The sequence below is a fragment of the Xiphophorus hellerii genome, chromosome 11 (assembly GCF_003331165.1).
Source record: "Xiphophorus hellerii strain 12219 chromosome 11, Xiphophorus_hellerii-4.1, whole genome shotgun sequence".
NCBI classification, from domain to species: Eukaryota; Metazoa; Chordata; class Actinopteri; order Cyprinodontiformes; family Poeciliidae; genus Xiphophorus; species Xiphophorus hellerii.
The window spans coordinates 5,431,063-5,449,034 of NC_045682.1; the positions used below are offsets into that span (position 1 = coordinate 5,431,063).

Consider the following 17,972-nt stretch of genomic DNA (forward strand, 5'->3'; position numbering starts at 1 on the left):
TGATCCGGAGTGAAGTGAAGGGTGCAAACTTTGCTGTGCAGCTTTAGCTTTAACTGGTAGAGACAAATATTTACAAGCCAACGTCTTCTTAATTCAGGACCGCTTGGGAATCCATGAAAACTTAAAAGCCCTTTATATTAGGAAGACAACAATGTTCATAGTATTGTTTTATTTGCGTCTGAAATACGACTTTGTCTTTTATAGCTGTCATGGTAACTCAAAGCGGAAAGAAGGAAGCCGCATCTCGCTCATGCGGAAGTGACGTCAGTGCCGTACGTCCAATGAGCCCAAGTGTCAATGTGACTAAAAGCACATTGACACTTTTATTAGTAACAATGTGCTTTTAGTCCATTTAGCTTCCAAGTTAATTTTTCCACATAATTTCTACTGTGCTTCTACTAGGTCTCCAGTATTAAGTGGACCTAGAATTTAGCTTTGTTCTTTTGCTAACGTTGAAAACATTTAGCACACTTCTCTGAAACACACCGAATTCCACAGCACAGCTACATGTTAATGTCAAGCTAGCATAACTGACCTACTTTCCTCTGTCACTATTTTTTTTATTAAAGTTTTCTTTATGTCTTTAGTTGTCCCAGTGCTGACAATTAGTAGCAAAGAACTGCATCCTTTTTCTGTTATATATTATGCATACATTTAAGATTCATTTTTAAATGAAATTGTTTTAATATATTTTAACACTTCAGAAGAGTGAAGGCTGAAGTCTTTGAAAAGACGTGACTGCCCTCTAGTGGCTGAGTTTTAGACAGGACACAGGTTGAAGTTTTCAGTTTGAAGTTTAATGTTTTCCATGCTGCGTTTCAGAAAGAATACAGATGGTACTTGTGGCTCCGGTGAGAATATCCAGTAGTACAAATCAGATTCACGTTACACATACCCAACAGGAGGAGGAAGAAGAGGAGGAAGAGACAGGATGATATGAGGGAACCCTGAAGACTCAGCTGGAGTCTCTAATCGTGAGGACTGAAGAGTTTCAAACCGACAGCATGGAGACGACGCGCATCATGAACACACACAGGAACAAAAACAAGTTTCATCTTTAAATAAAGCCTTGCAGATGTGTGGTACAAATACAGGCGAGCGGACTTGGCAACAGATGATGCAGCAAAGAATGCGAAATAATAATAAAAAAAAAAAGTCACAGAGGATGATTAACGGAGAGAGGAAGGGTAGGACGCCCCCCGGTGGACGGGGAGCACCCTCAGGGGACAGACAGGAGACGTGCATGTGAGGATAGGAGGAAGATGGTGGGCTGAACCCGGCTGGAACCGGAGCTGGTTCTGGGACGAGAAAGAAAAAAATAAAAGAGAGAAGAGGAAGAGGAGGGTTTGTCTTGAGTTGTTCAGTCTCGCTGGGCTTCTTCCTCCGCATCTTGCGGCGCTTCTTTGTTCTGTTCTTCGCCTGAAATGAAGAGCAAGAGAGCGATTAGCGAGGATTCGCGAGGCTATCGCGTCAAACCTCTGGAGTGGTTCCAGAGTTGGGTAGAAACGTTCCTCTGTCACGTTACGTCAGGTTTTGTGAAGCTCTGTTTAAACCAGAACATGTTTGTTTTTCAGCATCCTCAGTTTTAAAGCTAACAGTTCAGTGAGGAGCAAAGCAACAAAACAAGATTATAAAGTTAAAATAACTGCAGAAGTTTAGTCTGGAGGAAACGCCTGCGACAGCGAGAACCTAGCATAACATAGTATAGATATATGCTAACATAGCATAAGCTAATTTAGTATAAATGTCCATATTTTAGGAATGGATATGCAGATAGACATGCACTAACATACCATAACACATACTAACATAGCATATATAGTGATAATATAGTATAGGTATAGTATACTGGTAGCCATGCTAATATGCTAACATATACCATTGTATATTCTAGCATGGCATAAACAGCCATAATTTAGAATAGTGTTTGCTGATAACATGTCACCTCAAACTGAAGATGCTGAGAGATTCTGATCAGAGCACCAGAAAAAGGAGTGAACTGTCCCTTTAAGAAAACACGACCCATTTTCCCCATTAGTAGTGATGGAAAACTTCACATCAAGTGAAACAAACAGCACGACTCCTGTTAGCTTCAGAGGCTAACCTGCTGCTGGCAGCGTGGCACCATGCTGGGAGGGGCTGGTGAGGTTAGTAGGAGGGAAAATACATTGTGAGACAGAAGCAGTGGTAGCTTAGAGGGGTTACCGTGACGACAACAAAGCAACCTGTGTAAGGAAGACAACTGGAATCCATCAGGATTTAAACAGGAAGTGATGAAGGAGCGACCTTGACAGGGGTCAAGCGACGGGGGCCATGTGACCTCACAGTCATTACCATTATTGATAATGAATTAATTTAACTCAATGAGCCGTTTTCACTGGAGAGAAGATCAGAAATTCATGAGAAATGAAGGAAAATATTTAACATGTGAATTTATAAAAGTTCAGTTATTGATCACGGATGGACGGATGGATGAAAATATGAAATATCATCTGGAAATACGTTTATTTTTTCAAAAACACTGAAACTTCCCGACGGTTTCTGAACCCAGGAAGTAGTCAGGAAGCAGACAGGAAACAGGAAGCAGACCGGAAACAGGAAGTAGCTCAGAGGTGTGAGGGGGAGGTTAGGGCAGCAGTGAGGGGCGGAGCCAGGGAGGAGGAATGACTTACTAAACACACTGTTCTAACGGAGAGGAGGGGAGGAAGAGGAGGCTCCTCAACAGTCTGAGGAGGATGAGGAACAGATGAAGAGTTAGTGGAAAGAAGAACTCAGGAGGGAATTGAGAAGGCTGCGGTGGAGAGTGTGGCGTCTCACCGTCTCCCTGAACGTCTGAGGTCCATAGCGTCAAGTTGTCCCGTAGCAACTGCATGATAAGTGTGGAGTCTTTGTAGCTTTCCTCGCTCAGCGTGTCCAGCTCCGCGATGGCGTTATCGAACGCCTCCTTCGCCAACCTGCCAGAACCAAAATACCAGTGATAATATAGTATAGGTATAGTATACTGGTAGCCATGCTAATATACGTCAGACCCGGCCCGGCCCGGCCCGCTCTGCGGCTCGGCAGCGTACCTGCAGGCCCGGTCCGGCGAGTTCAGGATTTCATAGTAGAAAACGGAGAAGTTGAGTGCCAGGCCGAGGCGGATGGGGTGCGTTGGAGGAAGTTCGATCATTGCGATGTCGCTGGCCGCCTTGTACGCCACCAGGCTGTTCTCCGCCGCCTCCTTCCTGTCGTTGCCCGTGGCGAACTCTGCCAGGTACCGGTGGTAGTCTCCCTTCCTGGACCGGGACAGAAGGCGAGTCAGCGGCGCCAACAGAAACCGACTCCACACTCAGGAAGACTCAGAGGGAAAATATGATCGGTGTTGTGAACTTAAAGTTTCCTGTTTTTGGACGATAAAATTATTTTATCCATTTTTCATAGTTTTGGTTTTCTGAAGATTTTATTTTTGAAAATGAGGGATTCCCACCTCCCCACCAACGTACTCATGTTTCTGTAGGTCAGAGTGATGTCAGCACGCCATGGCGGCCATCTTGTCTTACCGCTTCTATTTATTTGGACTGAATTCAGGTCGGCGTTAGAATAGTTTTGAGTTTGTCATTATAGTTTAGTTTTATTTTGTTGTGACTTTTTGTCTAATTCAGTTTTAATTAGTGTTTAGAGTAAGTTTGTTTTTAGATAAATAGTGTTTAGGTTTCATTACAGCAGCAGTTTTAGTTTCTTCATACTGAAAAAAATGTATTTCCCATCAGTTCATGGATGGACGAATCCATCCAGCCGTTCGTCCAGTTTAAACCTCCATCAGTAAGCTACTGGTTTCCAGTTTAACCAGGACTTTATTCAGACCATTAGAATTATGATTGGTTTTCTGGACTCACGTTGACTGATTTCTGGCAGATTGGAAACCACTTTGTGTGTGTGTGTGTGTGTGGGGGTGTGTGTGTGGGTGTGTGTGTGTGTGTGTGCGTGTGGGTGTGTGTGTGTGTGTGTACGCACATTTTGTAGTAGAAAACCTTGGATTCTCCGGTGGTTGCTGCTAAGATGAGGTGTTTGTCCAGAACATCCAGGATGTCGTTGCAGATTGATTTCAGCTCTTTCTCCACCTGGACAGTAAAACACACTGTGATTGGTCAAACCGGCGTCAGGCCAGCTGGGTCAGCCAGCGTTCCCGGTGAGGCGGTGCGGAGCCGACCGTTTTCCGGTATTCCCGGATCATCTTCAGCTTGTCCTCGCCGCCCTTGTTCTCCTCCTTCTGCTCCAGGCTGCTGATGATCCTCCAGGACGCTCGCCGCGCGCCAATCACGTTCTTGTAGGCGACGGAGAGAAGGTTCCTCTCCTCCACCGTCAGCTCCACGTCCATGCTGGCCACCTTCTTCATCGACTCCACCATTTCTGAGACGCAACACGACAACAAACGGCAAACACTTTAAAGCGCATTTTCATTCAGAAGGAAAACCTGCTTTCTGCTGGACGATAAAGTAGAAGTTATCACGATAAACGATAATATTGTTGCTTTGAGTCCATTTTCAAGTAATGGAATAATAATAATAATAATGCAAGAACAAATTCACAAAGATCATTAAACGTTAAGTTCTAATGAACATTTAAGACTGGGACTGGAAGACATTTTAATATTCAAAATAAATAAACAAAACAAATGAAAGTAATTCTAAAGTCTTCATATAAAGGGTTAGTTGAAGGAAACTTTTTATCATCCAGTTTTTGACACAAAGAGAAAAACAATGAATCACGCAAATTGGAAATGATTTGAGTTCATTTTAATTTATCATGACATTAATTGATTTATTATTAGGACAGACCTACATAACATACATTTAGCATTCAGGAGGACAAAGCAGAGCCACTTATTTTTCTATAATTACGTTCCATCATGTAGCAGTTTTAGCTTCATCTGGTTCAAAATGTGTAAAATAGACAAAAAAAAAATCTAATATCCAGCTTTTGCTTTCCAGTTATTAATCAGTTAATCCAACAATTAGAGCTTTTTTCATGTTAAGGTTAAGAAAGTTTTTTTTTTCTCTGCAGATGATCAGTCACTAAAAAAAAAGAGTTTTAGGTGATAAAATATCTATTTTCTTATTTAAAAAAGGTTTAGAGGTTTATTTGCATGTTTTAATGTTTTTTATATTGCAGAAAAAACCTTTTGTGGTTAAATGAAAAATCATCAAAATGTGCTGATTTTTTTTTATTTTTAAACAGAGTAATTGTCAGAATAATTGATTATTAGATTAATTATGAGTTGGAGCCCGGACATGGAATGTGTTTCTGTAAGTTGACTTGCTGAGAGGCAGGAAGCTGATCGATGCTCAGGACTTCCTGCAAACTGAAGCAACACAATCACCTTTACAAACCATATCCGTTACATTCATCTGCAGCCACAAGTCACTTCAGATCTATCGATATTGATCATTTTATCGGTCTCCGATCTAAACCTGCTGCCGAGGGAAACACAGGACTCCTCCAATCAGCTGCAGCTGCTCTGGAAAATGTGCAAAATGAAAACGTCTCGTTGTGGGGAAATGTTTTGTCATGCTTTGTTTGGGTTGAGTATTATTATTATTATTACTATTATGGATATCAGTGTTCATGATTCTGAACACCTGAAGATCAGCGGCAGCAGAACTGACCTCTGACCCTCATCATCGTCATCGCTGCCAGTTTTACCAGATTAGAGACAAACACAAATGCTGCTCCTGAAAAACATTCCTGTTTATAACACCAGTCACACAAAGAAGTGTGATTTACTTCACTAAACCTCACACTGTTTTCAAACGCATCGGCATTTATTGATGTTTCCATTGAAGAAACAGTGGGAAATAAAATAGTAAAACTATCAATCGTGACAATAAGGACTGGTTTCGGAGGGTTTTAAACATTCATTGTGACAACAATAAATCAAAATTATTCCAACAAATTTATCAGGATAAATGATAAATGCCAACCAGCACTGGGAGCTGGCATTGAACGGAAAGAGGCGCAGGGCGTCCCGAACCCATTGCCTCGGAGTCTGGACGGATGATTTAGACAGCAGGACAGGAAATGAGGTCAGACAATATCAATGCTTTTTCCAATATTCGTCTGTTTTCACACACTGCTGCAAGAAAACTCTAGAATTGACATCAGAACAGTCAAATAACTTACAGCAACAAAAGGAAGCCTGAGTATTTATTAATTAGTTCATAAATTAGTTAATTTGTCTCATTAATTGGACTAAATCAAAATTGGAGTCCGTAAAACCTACGGAAAATTAGGCTGATGACGAGGAGGCTTTCCAGCCTCGCCAAAAATATACTCTGCTCAGCTTGAAGAACAAGAACTGCGCTACTCACTTTTGAGGATTGTATATTTTTTTCTGTTAGAATGTCAATAAAACTAAAACAAAAAAAGTTGTTTAATTTCATAAATGAAAGCAGGTCTAGTTTCAATCAAAAACGATATAATTTTTCATCTTGAAACTAGATTTAGCTCCAATGCTCAAGTTGAAAAACAATGTAAACTAAATATGTTTTAGTTTGCATGTAGGAAACGATTGGTTGCTGTTCTAAAGGGCGAAAGAATAAATTTCCAGTAAAATGTGAACTTTTGAATGATTAAAGTGACAGTTAATGGTCAATTAACTGACAATTATTAATAACAGTAAAAAAGGAAAGGCTGTTCAGGGACACATTCCATCTAGGGGCAATATTTTAAAACTTAAATTAGGCATTTTTTGCATTTTTGATTCACAACATTTAACTGGTATTAATTCAAACTGACGCACATGAATCAGGAAAGTTTAGCTTTAAAACACTGAAGCTGCTTTAATTTTTTACCCCAAACTAGTGGCATTAAATTAATTTCTAATCCCCTTCCTGATTAAATAGTTTAATTAGGGACTGAATTGTTCAGTAAATGTTTGCTAACATGCCTATTCCTCATCTCCACCTGCAGTAAAGAGGACATGACCACCTGAATTAAAGGGCTAGTCATGTGTTTTAAATCACACAGTTTGGGGGGGAGATTCGTTAAAATGAACTATTGCGGTATTTTAGACACTAAGCGATATTTTTATTGCTATGATTGGTGTAAAGTAAACTGGTTTAAGTTTGAGCTAGAGGACTGAGGAGTGAAGAAAGGCTAACCAGCTAGTTAGCAGCTAACTAGCGCTAGCAGGAGGCTAGCTTAGCTGCATTAACAGAAACGTTCCCCGGTTAGCGAAGCACAAACCGGGGCTCGCGCTCGCAAACGGACCCCGCTTTCTGTCGGGACAGAGACCGGTTTTTATGAGGCGCAGATTTTCCCTTTATAAAGCAGGGAAAGCCTCCGCCATTTTGTGTCCTCTCAGCCCCCAGATCCATGTGAGCGCTTGTACCTGCGGCTCCGAGCCCCCTGCGCTGCGCAGGGAGACAGGCAGGCGGCGGAGCGGGGGCCGCAGCACTCCGCAGTGACCGTTATGATCTGTGTGTCCGCAGCCTTACCATCGTATCTCTCCGCTTGCTCGGCCAGTTTGGCTTGGTACACCAGGTTCTCTCTGTCCGCCATGGTGCTCCGGTAGCGGGGAGGGCTGCGTTCAGCGTCCCGGTGGGGAAACAGGGGACGATAATCGGGCTGCTCGGAGAGTCCTGGCGGTGGATCAGCAACAGCTCTGTCGCTCCGCTGAGCCGAAGACCCACCGGTGAGCAGAGGCGTGAAGATGGCGCCGCCGTTCCATCCGGGAAATCCACGCAGCAGCAGCATCCACGCCTCCCGCGAAGCTACAAAATCCACTAAAATATTTTATTTACCCTACATTTATGTAAACAGTTTTAAAATGTGTTAAAGTGCTAGATTTTCTTTCCTATAATTGCGTGGCTGGTGGGACTTTCTCTGCTATATTCATTCTGAACTTATATTTAAAAAAAACCCGTTTAATTCCTTTAGAATTCAGTATTGTTTGTTTTACAGATGAGTTTATTCCAGTATCTCTTTGTGACCTTAACCAGAGATTTAAAAAGGAATGGCAAAAGCAAAGGAGGTGGATTAGCAGTGCCTGTGGAAAAAAGAGGCATAATCCAGGAGGTGCTGCTGTAAAATCCATCTCTGTAAAATAGATTTTGTGCTGTTAGCAGAAAGTTATTATCCATATTAATTTTCCTGTGTTTTTTGACTAGCATATCAGCTATTCCTGGAACTTCCTGTGATGTCAGCACTTCTGTAGCTAACCAACACCCTAATGCGTTTGTGACATTATCTTGAGATTTTAGTCATGTTTCACTCTGATACACTTGCAGTGTTTCTGTTTGCCAGCAGCTCTAACTAAGAGATTTTTTGTTAATGTAAATGTCAAGGATTAAAAAAAAAATAGACCTTTTCTGGGAAAGTGAGAACAATCTTGTTTTTCTCATCTTGAAATGTAAACCCCTTTGTCCAGATGAGTATAAAACAATCTGATAGATGATGGTCACAGGAACATGAAGAACTTCTGTACGGTTGTTTTGAGGCAACAGATCGGGATGCTCTGTGCCAGCCACATGGAGGGGCCGTCAATGCCATCACTGTGTAAGTAATTAAACTATGTGAGAGTAGATAGGCTGATGAGTCAAATTTGATCTAAGTAATTGTACTTTTACCTGGTTCAATTAATTTTGTGCTCTTTCCACCTCTGGTAAAACAAGATTCCAGGAGCCCTCAAAAGAATGGACGACTGAGTCAGAAATATTTCATATATTTATTTATTAATACAGTATATGCAGTGTTGTGCAGACTGGCTGTGGTTTTCATTGTAATAAAACAGTTTTATCATAGTGTACAAAATAGCTCTTTTTACATTTTGCTCTAAGACTTAACAAAAGAAACTGGAGAGTAAAAGACTGTAAACTCAAGACGGGAAGAAATCCATCAATACAGAGTTGGTGTTTTTAATATGCAAAACGCAATAAAAAACAGGTTCATATAAAACTGAAGTCAGGAGAAATATTCCCAACAAAACTCACTGGATATTTTTAAGGCAGACGGAGAAACCCTGTGGCTGCATCTGTGGATTCAGGAGTTCAGGGATTAATCCAGCGTCAGGGAGAGAACAACTAACAAGTACTATCAACACCAGGAAGTTTGATCTGTATCCCAATAAAACATGGATGTTTGTAACAAGAGCTTTTCAAGTCATAAAATTATGTTCTTCTGCTTAAAGAATAAAAACAATAAAGTAAAAAAACTAATATTTTTTTATTACCAGGGAAAAGATCAAAATTCAAACAATAAAATAACAGTTTGAATATTAGGGGTTATTGTACTACAAATCTACAATACAGGAATGACTGTTAAAAGAAATCCTGACTTGAAAGTTTAATAGTTTAAAATGTGTTAATTTGTGGATGTTTTGTGTTTTAAACTGCTTGCTTAGATAAACAAAAACCCAGAAACTGACCCTCCTCTGGCTTCAGATCAGTTTCATCCTCAGGTCAGCAGGACGTCCACACGCTTCACAGGAAGTTAAAGAACATAAACAAAAACTGGGAGAAAGTTCACATTTTTAAACCGTCTCACTGTGGGTGATCCCGATTCAAACCGAGACACCGATCCGCTCCATCCGAGACCAGCAGAACCAAGGCACGGCGGTGGAGGCGTCATGATGCGGGACGATCCTCTTACTGATGCATCGCACCGTTTCATCACAAACCAGGAAAACCTCTGAGGGTTCCCTTCCACCACAGAAACCAGAACGCCATGACCTTTAACCCCTGTTGTTAAATGTGATCAATTTAGTTTAATAAAAACTTTAATATTTTTTCCATATTTCTGTGGTCAAGAAGAGCAGAAAAATGTCCAAAATAAGACTAAAGTATTTAGTTTCAAGATGGCCGCCACAGAACCAGAGCCCGACTTCTGGAAGCTTCTGAGCAGATGTTTGGTCCAGAAATAAGAGTAAAAAATCTAAAGTACAAAAAGACACCCATAATATTAATAATATGTTCATTTTACAAACATCGCCTTTACTCTTCCGAAACTCCAGAACTATCTGCGCCATGGTAATAAATATTAAAATCATAAAAAAACCCACCATTAATTCAAATAAAACGAGATGCAGCTGGTTTTCCACTCAGCAGCTGAAACTGGGATGAAGGGGATAAAACAGGCGACCCCGGTCTGACCCCAGGCTCAAACCTGTCCACCACAAAGACAACAGGGAGGCCGGCCCACTCGCCTCCTTCCGGCCGGTCCCGATCCAGATCTGACGGTGGGCGAGCTTCCTCCCGGCCGGTCGGCCCGGTTCTGCTCAGCTCTCGCTGTCGTCCAGCAGCCGGACGTGGGTGAAAGGGAAGTGGCCGTGCTTCCCGTTGCACTCGCCCTCCCACTGGCCGTTCACGTTGATCTTCGTCACCTTCACCATGTCCCCCACCTGGAGGAGACAGAACCAAACCAGCCTGTTGGACCGGAACCAGGGACGACTCTACCAAACCAGCCTGACAGCTTCACACACTGCGTAATTCGGTCGAGTTTCAACTGCACTTGATGCAAGACAAACAATTTACAAGCAACTTTTCAGCAAGAAATATGAGCTTGTTTTAAATGAATAGTTTCTCATTATTGATGAAACAGTTTTAGTTCTATTAGCAGATTATTTTATTAATAACCAGGGAAAAATGTATGGTTATATGGAACTGGAACTTATTCATCAATATTAAGGAATTATTTACTTAAAACAAGCTTGTATTTCTTGCTGAAAAGTTACTTATAAGTTAGTTTTTGTGCCATTTCAAATTATTTGCACTACAAACTAGACAGAGGCGCTTGGTAAGTGTTTGTGTTTTTGCTGTGCAGTATTCAGAAGCTACTTTAAACAGAATATTTATCTGTGTTTTGCTATAGAAGTGACAGGAAGGCTCGTCCTGCTGCAGGCAGGACAGAAAAAGTGACATGGAAATGAAAACCCAATCAGGCTTAAAGCTGCAGTGTCACTTTTACAAAAAATTCAAGTAGGAAAACAATCGACCTGATTGGTTAGCATGCTAATGTTTATGCTTGGATCCACACTTTGAAGATGTTTGGTTGTAATGGCAGATAGTTGTACAGACTGATTTTATGTCAAAACTGCCTGCCATAGGCTGACTTTAGGATGACACTGTGGGTCTTTGGTTCAGACGTCAATGTTAGTTTGTTGATCACTGAAAGAGTTTTGTTCCCGGGAAAAAAAGCCAGAGCACCATGAAGGTCTCCAGTCAGCGCTCTGCTATGCCACACTTTATAACTCCATTATAATCAGTGTTTCATTTGAAACACTTAAAAACCTGGAGGTTTTCTCTACATGTTCAGTTCCTGCTGTGTCCTCAGGTTTAACAGGAAGAAACTCATTTATTGGATTCTGCATTTAGTGCAGCAGATTGCTGGAAATATCGAAAAATGAGTTCTGACGAGACACCACTACATTTTGATTATCATAGTTGAGCTGAACCGTTAAATATCTGCACTAATTTGGCTTCCTGCACAAAGATGATTAGATATATTCCATTAACTGACATGTCTAGTCAAAGTAATTTCAGATATCTACAATATAAGCTGATTTTATGGCAAAACAGCAAATAAATTGGCAAAAAAGAAAATCTGCTAAATTTGCCAGTTTTCTTAGCCAAATACTCATCAAAATAAACAATAAATTGATTATTTTACAGATTAATTGTTAGACTAATCAATTATTAAAGTAATTGTTATCTGCCGTCTTACTTGAATTACAGCTTCCAGACCATTTAATGGTAAATCTGAAGTCATTTATACTGGTCAGAACATTGTCAGCGATATCTTAATTAGCTTATATGTGTAGCCAGATATCTGGATTGTAATGTGATTTTATGGCATAACAGCCTGCCATAGACAGCCGGTTCTAAAGGCTCTGTTCAGAACCGTCCTGTGAATGGACCTGTGTGCAGCTGCTGAAGGGAGACAGTGTGTGGACATGTGGACGGAGGTCTCCTACCTCCAGGGCCAGCGCCGTCTTGTCGTAGGCGTTGGGGACCCTCTTCTGGACGGCGCGGGCGTACACAGGGCCGTCCTGCAGGTTGGGCAACTGGACGTTGACCATGGGCTGGGCGTACGGGCCGGGGTCGCCCTGCGGGTTCCCCTGGGGGGCCCCGCCGTCGCCGGGCGAGCCGGGCCGGTACTTCTCCACGTAGGGGACGGGGATCATCCCGATGCGTCCGTCCTGGCTGGCGGCGCTCCACCACTGGTCCTCGGGCTTCTCCAGGACGCGCAACACGTCTCCCACCTTGAACGGCAGGTCTTCGTCGTCGTTGCCGGGGAAGTTGAAGACCGCCCGGACAAACTCCTGCTCCTTGGGCTGCTGGGGGGCGGCGGGCGGGGCGGGGGCGCTCCTGGACTTCTCAACCGGCTCGCACAGCGTGGTGGTGTCCAGGTAGTGGAGCTTGTAGAACTCCAGCAAAGCGGCCAACTCCGAGAACGACTCCTCCCCGATCTGGAACCGATTAGACTCCACACCTGACAGACGGACGGACGGACGGTCAACCTCCATCAACAATCAATAAACATGAATGAACTCCTGGTTTACATCACAGACACAGAATAAATCCTGATCAGGGTTTCCCAGTGGATGATCAGCCTGGCAGCCCACCAGGCTTTAGTTACATTAATCAACTTGATTAATCAACAGATATTTATTTTAAGTTTTATAAAATTGTTCCCTTTTTTAAGACTTTATCGTTGGTGTTTAGGTACTGTTAATGTCTTTCAATAAAACATTAGGGGTATGTTCAAATTTCTTGTCAATTTAAAAAAAAAAATTAACTCCAAAACCCAAAGTCCTAGCATTCGACCACTTGGCTAGTTGTATGAAGGAAACTCTAGTCGGATGTAAAAGGAACATAATTAATCAACTAATAATGCCTGCTTAGACCAGTCTTTCTCAAACATTGGTCCATAAAGTACTGCATGTAAACGATCATTTATTTGCTGTGACATGAGCTCAGAGTGCAACCCGTACAGCTAGCTTACCAAATAAGCTGTGGTGGCGCAGGGGGTTAGAATGCCCCACGTTTGGAGGCCTTAGTCCTCGACGCGGACGTCGTGGGTTCAACTCCCGGTCCCGACGACCTTTGCCGCCTGTCTTCCTCCCCCCTCTCCTCACCCTCCTTCCTGTCTGCCTACTGTCTAAAAAATACGAGCCACTAGCGCCGCAAAAACTCTTCGGAGAAAAAAATGGAAAAAAAAATAAAATAAATAATGGATAAGCTGCATCGTTTATATGATCAGAGGAATTCGTATCTCTAGGAACATTTTTCAGTATCTCGGGGTGAATTGCAGAACTTTTACCGTTTTTAAACAGTATTGTGATACATAGCATGGCACCGGCACGCAGATCTGGGGCTGCGTCTGCGCTGGCTGACTGCATCGCTAACACTTAATATAAAATAATCATTTACGTTGGGTTTTCTTCAGGCTGAAACAAAACATCGTCTAACATGTTATGTTATATTTATTGTTTTTAGTAGAGTCTGTGAATGTTTGAGAAAGTTTGAGAAATAAATCTCTTATTCTTGTAGTTTTGGCCTTCATGCAGCAGAGGGCGCTGCAGGTTAATTCGCTAAAACAGAATTAAAAATGGCGGAGGCACACCGGGACGGGGAAGAGAAATGGTCCAAACAGAGTCCGGTTCAGAACGGAGAATGCACTTTACGCGGTTCTGTTTAGAAATATAAACTCTCAAGATCCTTAAATTTCACAATTTTTTTTTAAATCCAGTATATTATTACATATTTTGCCCTACCGATTATGGAAAGACAGTCACCCATTTTCACACAAAAGAAAACTCTTAACAAAATGGCTGCTTATCAGTTAATCATTAGTTGATAAAATTAATAAACCTGACATCTGATTGGCTGCTTCTATAGAAACCGTGACGTTTGACTGGCCGCTTCAGGCAGCAAGTCAAGACAACTTCTTCCACTCTGAGGTCAATATTTTCACTGGAAAGTGTGGAAAAAGCTTTGATAAATTGTTATTTACTGCAAACTGTAGGTGAGCAACTCCTGTATCATGAAAAGCAAAATGTAATTTTTAATATAAAATCAATATTTAATTGAATATTAATTGATATTTAATCCATTTTATTCATTAATTTATTAAATAATTATTTCTTGTTACTGTAATTTGACACTCTTTACCCTCCATAGAAAATACCAGTTTGTGAGGAATTAATCTATAGTGACTGAAATAAACTGAACATTTAGAGGTTCTGGTGGGTTAAATCAGAATATTTAGAGTTTCTGGTGGGTTAAATCAGAACATTTAGAGGTTCTGATGGGTTAAATCAGAACATTTAGAGGTTCTGGATGGTTAAATCAGAACATTTAGAGGTTCTGGATGGTTAAATCAGAACATTTAGAGTTTCTGGTGGGTTAAATCAGAACATTTAGAGGTTCTGGTGGGTTAAATCAGAACATTTAGAGGTTCTGGTGGGTTAAGTCAGAACATTTAGAGGTTCTGGTTGGTTAAATCAGAACATTTAGAGGTTCTGGATGGTTAAATCAGAACATTTAGAGGTTCTGGTGGGTTAAGTCAGAACATTTAGAGGTTCTGGTTGGTTAAATCAGAACATTTAGAGGTTCTGGTGGGTAAAGTCAGAACATTTAGAGGTTCTGGTGGGTTAAATCAGAACATTTAGAGGTTCTGGTGGGTTAAATAAGAACATTTAGAGGTTCTGGTGGGTTAAGTCAGAACATTTAGAGGTTCTGGTTGGTTAAATCAGAACATTTAGAGGTTCTGGATGGTTAAATCAGAACATTTAGAGGTTCTGGTGGGTAAAGTCAGAACATTTAGAGGTTCTGGTTGGTTAAATCAGAACATTTAGAGGTTCTGGTGGGTAAAGTCAGAACATTTAGAGGTTCTGGTGGGTTAAATCAGAACATTTAGAGGTTCTGGTTGGTTAAATCAGAACATTTAGAGGTTCTGGTTGGTTAAATCAGAACATTTAGAGGTTCTGGTGGGTTACAGGCAGAACTGTCCAACACCTAAGGAAAGGTTTGTGAAGCAGTCATGATTCAGGGAAAAAGCAGCATGAAGGGGACGGACTAGAGACATTCCTGAAACACCAATCTGCCCAGTCATGTCCCAGTTGTGACGTCACAACATGCAGCTTTCTACGGCAAGCCTTTTTAACATAAAACCAGTCGAGTCTGAACGTAAGGAATTACATTCATCTACAAATGCATTTTGACGACCCGGAACGGTAATTTAGGAAATCTGTATTCACATTCTGACTAGAAAAAAATAATAATTAAATGTATCTTTACATCATCACAAGTCAAAATTCCTTTTAATGTCTTAAATGACTTCACCAGATTTGTCATTTGATGGGTCACACATTTCTGACTATAATTTAAGATCTCAAACTTAAATTACATTTTTATCTATCTGATTTACACCAGGGGGTATAAGCCGACCTTGTGCTGCCGCTGGGCTGACCAAACTGTACAAACTTCATGCACTTGAAGACTGCTTCAGAAATCTGCAGAAAACTTCCTGTTTATTCACTTCCGACAAACACAATGCTCTTAAAAACGCCTTTAGAAAAGTAGGAGTGCTTTTATGGTAAACCGATACCCAAGCTGAAAATGAAGAACTTTCAAAAATCCTTTTTTTCTATTTTTTATTAGACAGAATACAAATTCAGGATACCAGTAATGGCATTCTGACTAGTCCTAATGCTAACTCAAATTGAAAAGCTGATTAAAGGCATCACTAATTCATTTGGAGATATCTTAAAAAGAATCAATCAAAATTATAATTTCAGATTTCCCTAACTTAGATTTTTCTAGTCATTATTTGCTTTCAAGACATCTGCAATTTAATTTGCTCTAGTCAAATCTAATTAATGTCTATCAAAATATACAATTAAGATATCTGTAATTGGAGATGTCAGAACAAAAGGTAAGATTTCTTGAATTTACTTTATGACCAGTCATAATTTAAATGCAGATATCTGAAATGTGTTTCACATAGTAATTCTTTCTGGCTGTCTTGAATACTTTATAAAACTATAAATAAAGTTTTATAAATATATTTATTTATAAAACTTAAAATAAGTTTTATAAAACTTATTTTATAAAACTAAAATAAGTTTTATAAAATAAAACTTATTTTATAAAATAAGTTTTATAAAATAACGGTCCCGGTACCTGTACTTTGCATAGTCAAATATTATTAGAGATTCCTTAATTTACTTATATGTCATAAACCAATTTAAAAAATCTGGAATGTCAATGTGATTATATGTTAAAATGGCCTACCATATCCCTCCCAGAATCTTCACCTTAAAACTAAATTTGTGCCGTAAAAAAACACCTGGATGAGTCAGAACCGAGCCTTACCTGATCCAGGTCTCATCCTGTTGCTTATGTCGTTGATAATGTAGTGGGAAACTTTGGAGTTCTCGGACACGGAGAGGACGTAGTCTCCGGGGATGGAGGACGAGTCCCGGACCAGGAAGACTCCGTGCTTCTGTCCCTGCAGCAGAGACACCGCTTCCTGGCGGCTCAGGCGGCCCCAGTACCAGCTATCCCGGTCCTCAGCGTCAAAATGACCGGCCATGGCAGCGGAGTCCGGTCCGAGCTTTCAGGACAGAACCCCGTTTTCCCCGTAACTCATACAACTTCTGTTTCCCGACGCCGGCGCTGTTAAACAAACGCAGCAAAGCCTCGACTTCCTGCGGTTAAAGTTCTTCGGAACCAAACAGAACCGCCGGTTTCCGCTGATCAAAACACAGAACTGCTCAAAACTACCGAGCGACAGCAGTCTCTGGGACCGTAATGGCGGATAGAGGGAAAGGTTGACCTCATATACCGGAAAGGGATGCCCGGTCAATGGGAAACGGTGCGTTCACGCCCCCTAAAAAACATCGGAATCCTGCCACTCCGAACTTTACATTAACTCAGCATAAATATTGACTGGGACTATTAAGGCTTTACTTTATCGGAATAAAAACAAGAAATTGTTGCACAAATCAGAATTTATTGTGGTTTCACTCTAATATTCAAACTTTTCGGAGACACTGACACTAAAGTTTTCATTATCTGTAAATATAATCTATGGAAGAGGATTAGGACCACTAAAAAAATAAAAAAAAGAATCCTATGGAAGTCATTAACTACACTTTTTCGTGATAAAGAAAGTGTTTCATTTTCAAAAGCTACTAGATAGTAGCCATAGCTGCCCCAGGAGAGAGGCTGCCATGCACCAATGCCGCCTGTTGGGCCCTCTGACCACCACCAGCAGGCAAGAGACAGGTGGAGTGCCTTGCCCAAGGACATGACGACAGAGGCAGACAGAGCAGGAATCGAATCAGCAACCTTTGATTGCAGGACAAACTTTAATTATAAGGCTAGCATTAGCATGAGGGCTAGCACTAATGACTGGCATGTAAACACTTCCAGTAGGATAAGGGTTATCACTATTATGTTGACTCACATTAAATTGCTCCTTTCAATGTGCAATTTTATGTGAGTCAACACCTTAAATTGTTAGCCTTTTAGCTAACTATAGCTAAAATGCTATAATTCGCTTAAATGGTATGGTTAGCTTAAATGCTGTCAGTAGCCTGTGGGGTATAATTAGAACGTTGTCTTGCTCCATTCAGTATACTTAACATAGCTAGCAAATGAAATTATTTTAACTGTCAGGCTAATGTTAGCATGCTAGTGAGGGCTATCAGGTTTCTGTGAGGTGGAGAATAATTCAATTAAAGGAGGTACTTATATGAATAAAAGTTATAATAATGAGAATAAGTAAATTATAAGGATAAAATTCATAATTACACATTTAAAGTTATAATTATGGTTTTTATGTGTAGGACCTGTGCAGTTTTATGAGTTTTAAAATTTATAATTATGATAAAATATTATCTTAAAACTTGCAACTCTTAATTTAAAAGTTGAAAATGACTTTCATTCTCATAATTATGACTGTCATAATTTTGACATTTAAAACACAGT

General features: G+C 40.7%; 2 protein-coding genes across 3 annotated transcripts; both read right to left on the reverse strand.

The window, feature by feature from the left end:
- Positions 1–775: 775 nt before the first annotated feature.
- LOC116728497 (14-3-3 protein epsilon) lies at positions 776–7,708 on the reverse strand. Of its 2 annotated transcripts, XM_032576655.1 has the most exons (7): positions 7,476–7,708; positions 4,190–4,389; positions 3,994–4,100; positions 3,069–3,275; positions 2,818–2,954; positions 2,673–2,726; positions 776–1,419 (listed from the first exon to the last, which is right to left on the reverse strand). In XM_032576655.1, exons 1-6 carry the CDS (start codon positions 7,537–7,539, stop codon positions 2,719–2,721), a joined length of 723 nt encoding a protein of 240 aa, XP_032432546.1. In that variant the 5' UTR covers positions 7,540–7,708; the 3' UTR covers positions 776–1,419; positions 2,673–2,718. The 2 variants fall into 2 exon arrangements, with proteins under 2 accessions (XP_032432546.1, XP_032432545.1); XM_032576654.1 differs by lacking the exon at positions 2,673–2,726 and having other exon boundaries at positions 7,476–7,707.
- A 977-nt stretch (positions 7,709–8,685) lies between these two features.
- Positions 8,686–16,798, reverse strand: LOC116728498 (adapter molecule crk-like). Its single transcript, XM_032576657.1, has 3 exons — positions 16,353–16,798; positions 11,948–12,465; positions 8,686–10,375 (listed from the first exon to the last, which is right to left on the reverse strand). Exons 1-3 carry the CDS (start codon positions 16,570–16,572, stop codon positions 10,253–10,255), a joined length of 861 nt encoding a protein of 286 aa, XP_032432548.1. The 5' UTR covers positions 16,573–16,798; the 3' UTR covers positions 8,686–10,252.
- Between the last annotated feature and the right edge of the window lie 1,174 nt (positions 16,799–17,972).

Coding starts and splice junctions, on each gene's coding strand:
- LOC116728497 (XM_032576654.1), bottom strand. CDS start 7,539: ATGGCGGACAGAGAGAACCTGGTGTACCAAGCCAAACTGGCCGAGCAA. Junction 4,390..7,475: donor GCAAGCGGAGAGATACGATG/GTAAGGCTGCGG, acceptor GTTGCGTCTCAG/AAATGGTGGAGTCGATGAAG. Junction 3,276..3,993: donor AAGGTTTTCTACTACAAAAT/GTGCGTACACAC, acceptor GTCCCGGTCCAG/GAAGGGAGACTACCACCGGT.
- LOC116728498 (XM_032576657.1), bottom strand. CDS start 16,572: ATGGCCGGTCATTTTGACGCTGAGGACCGGGATAGCTGGTACTGGGGC. Junction 12,466..16,352: donor CAGGATGAGACCTGGATCAG/GTAAGGCTCGGT, acceptor TCCGTCTGTCAG/GTGTGGAGTCTAATCGGTTC. Junction 10,376..11,947: donor AGACGGCGCTGGCCCTGGAG/GTAGGAGACCTC, acceptor TGTCTCCTCCAG/GTGGGGGACATGGTGAAGGT.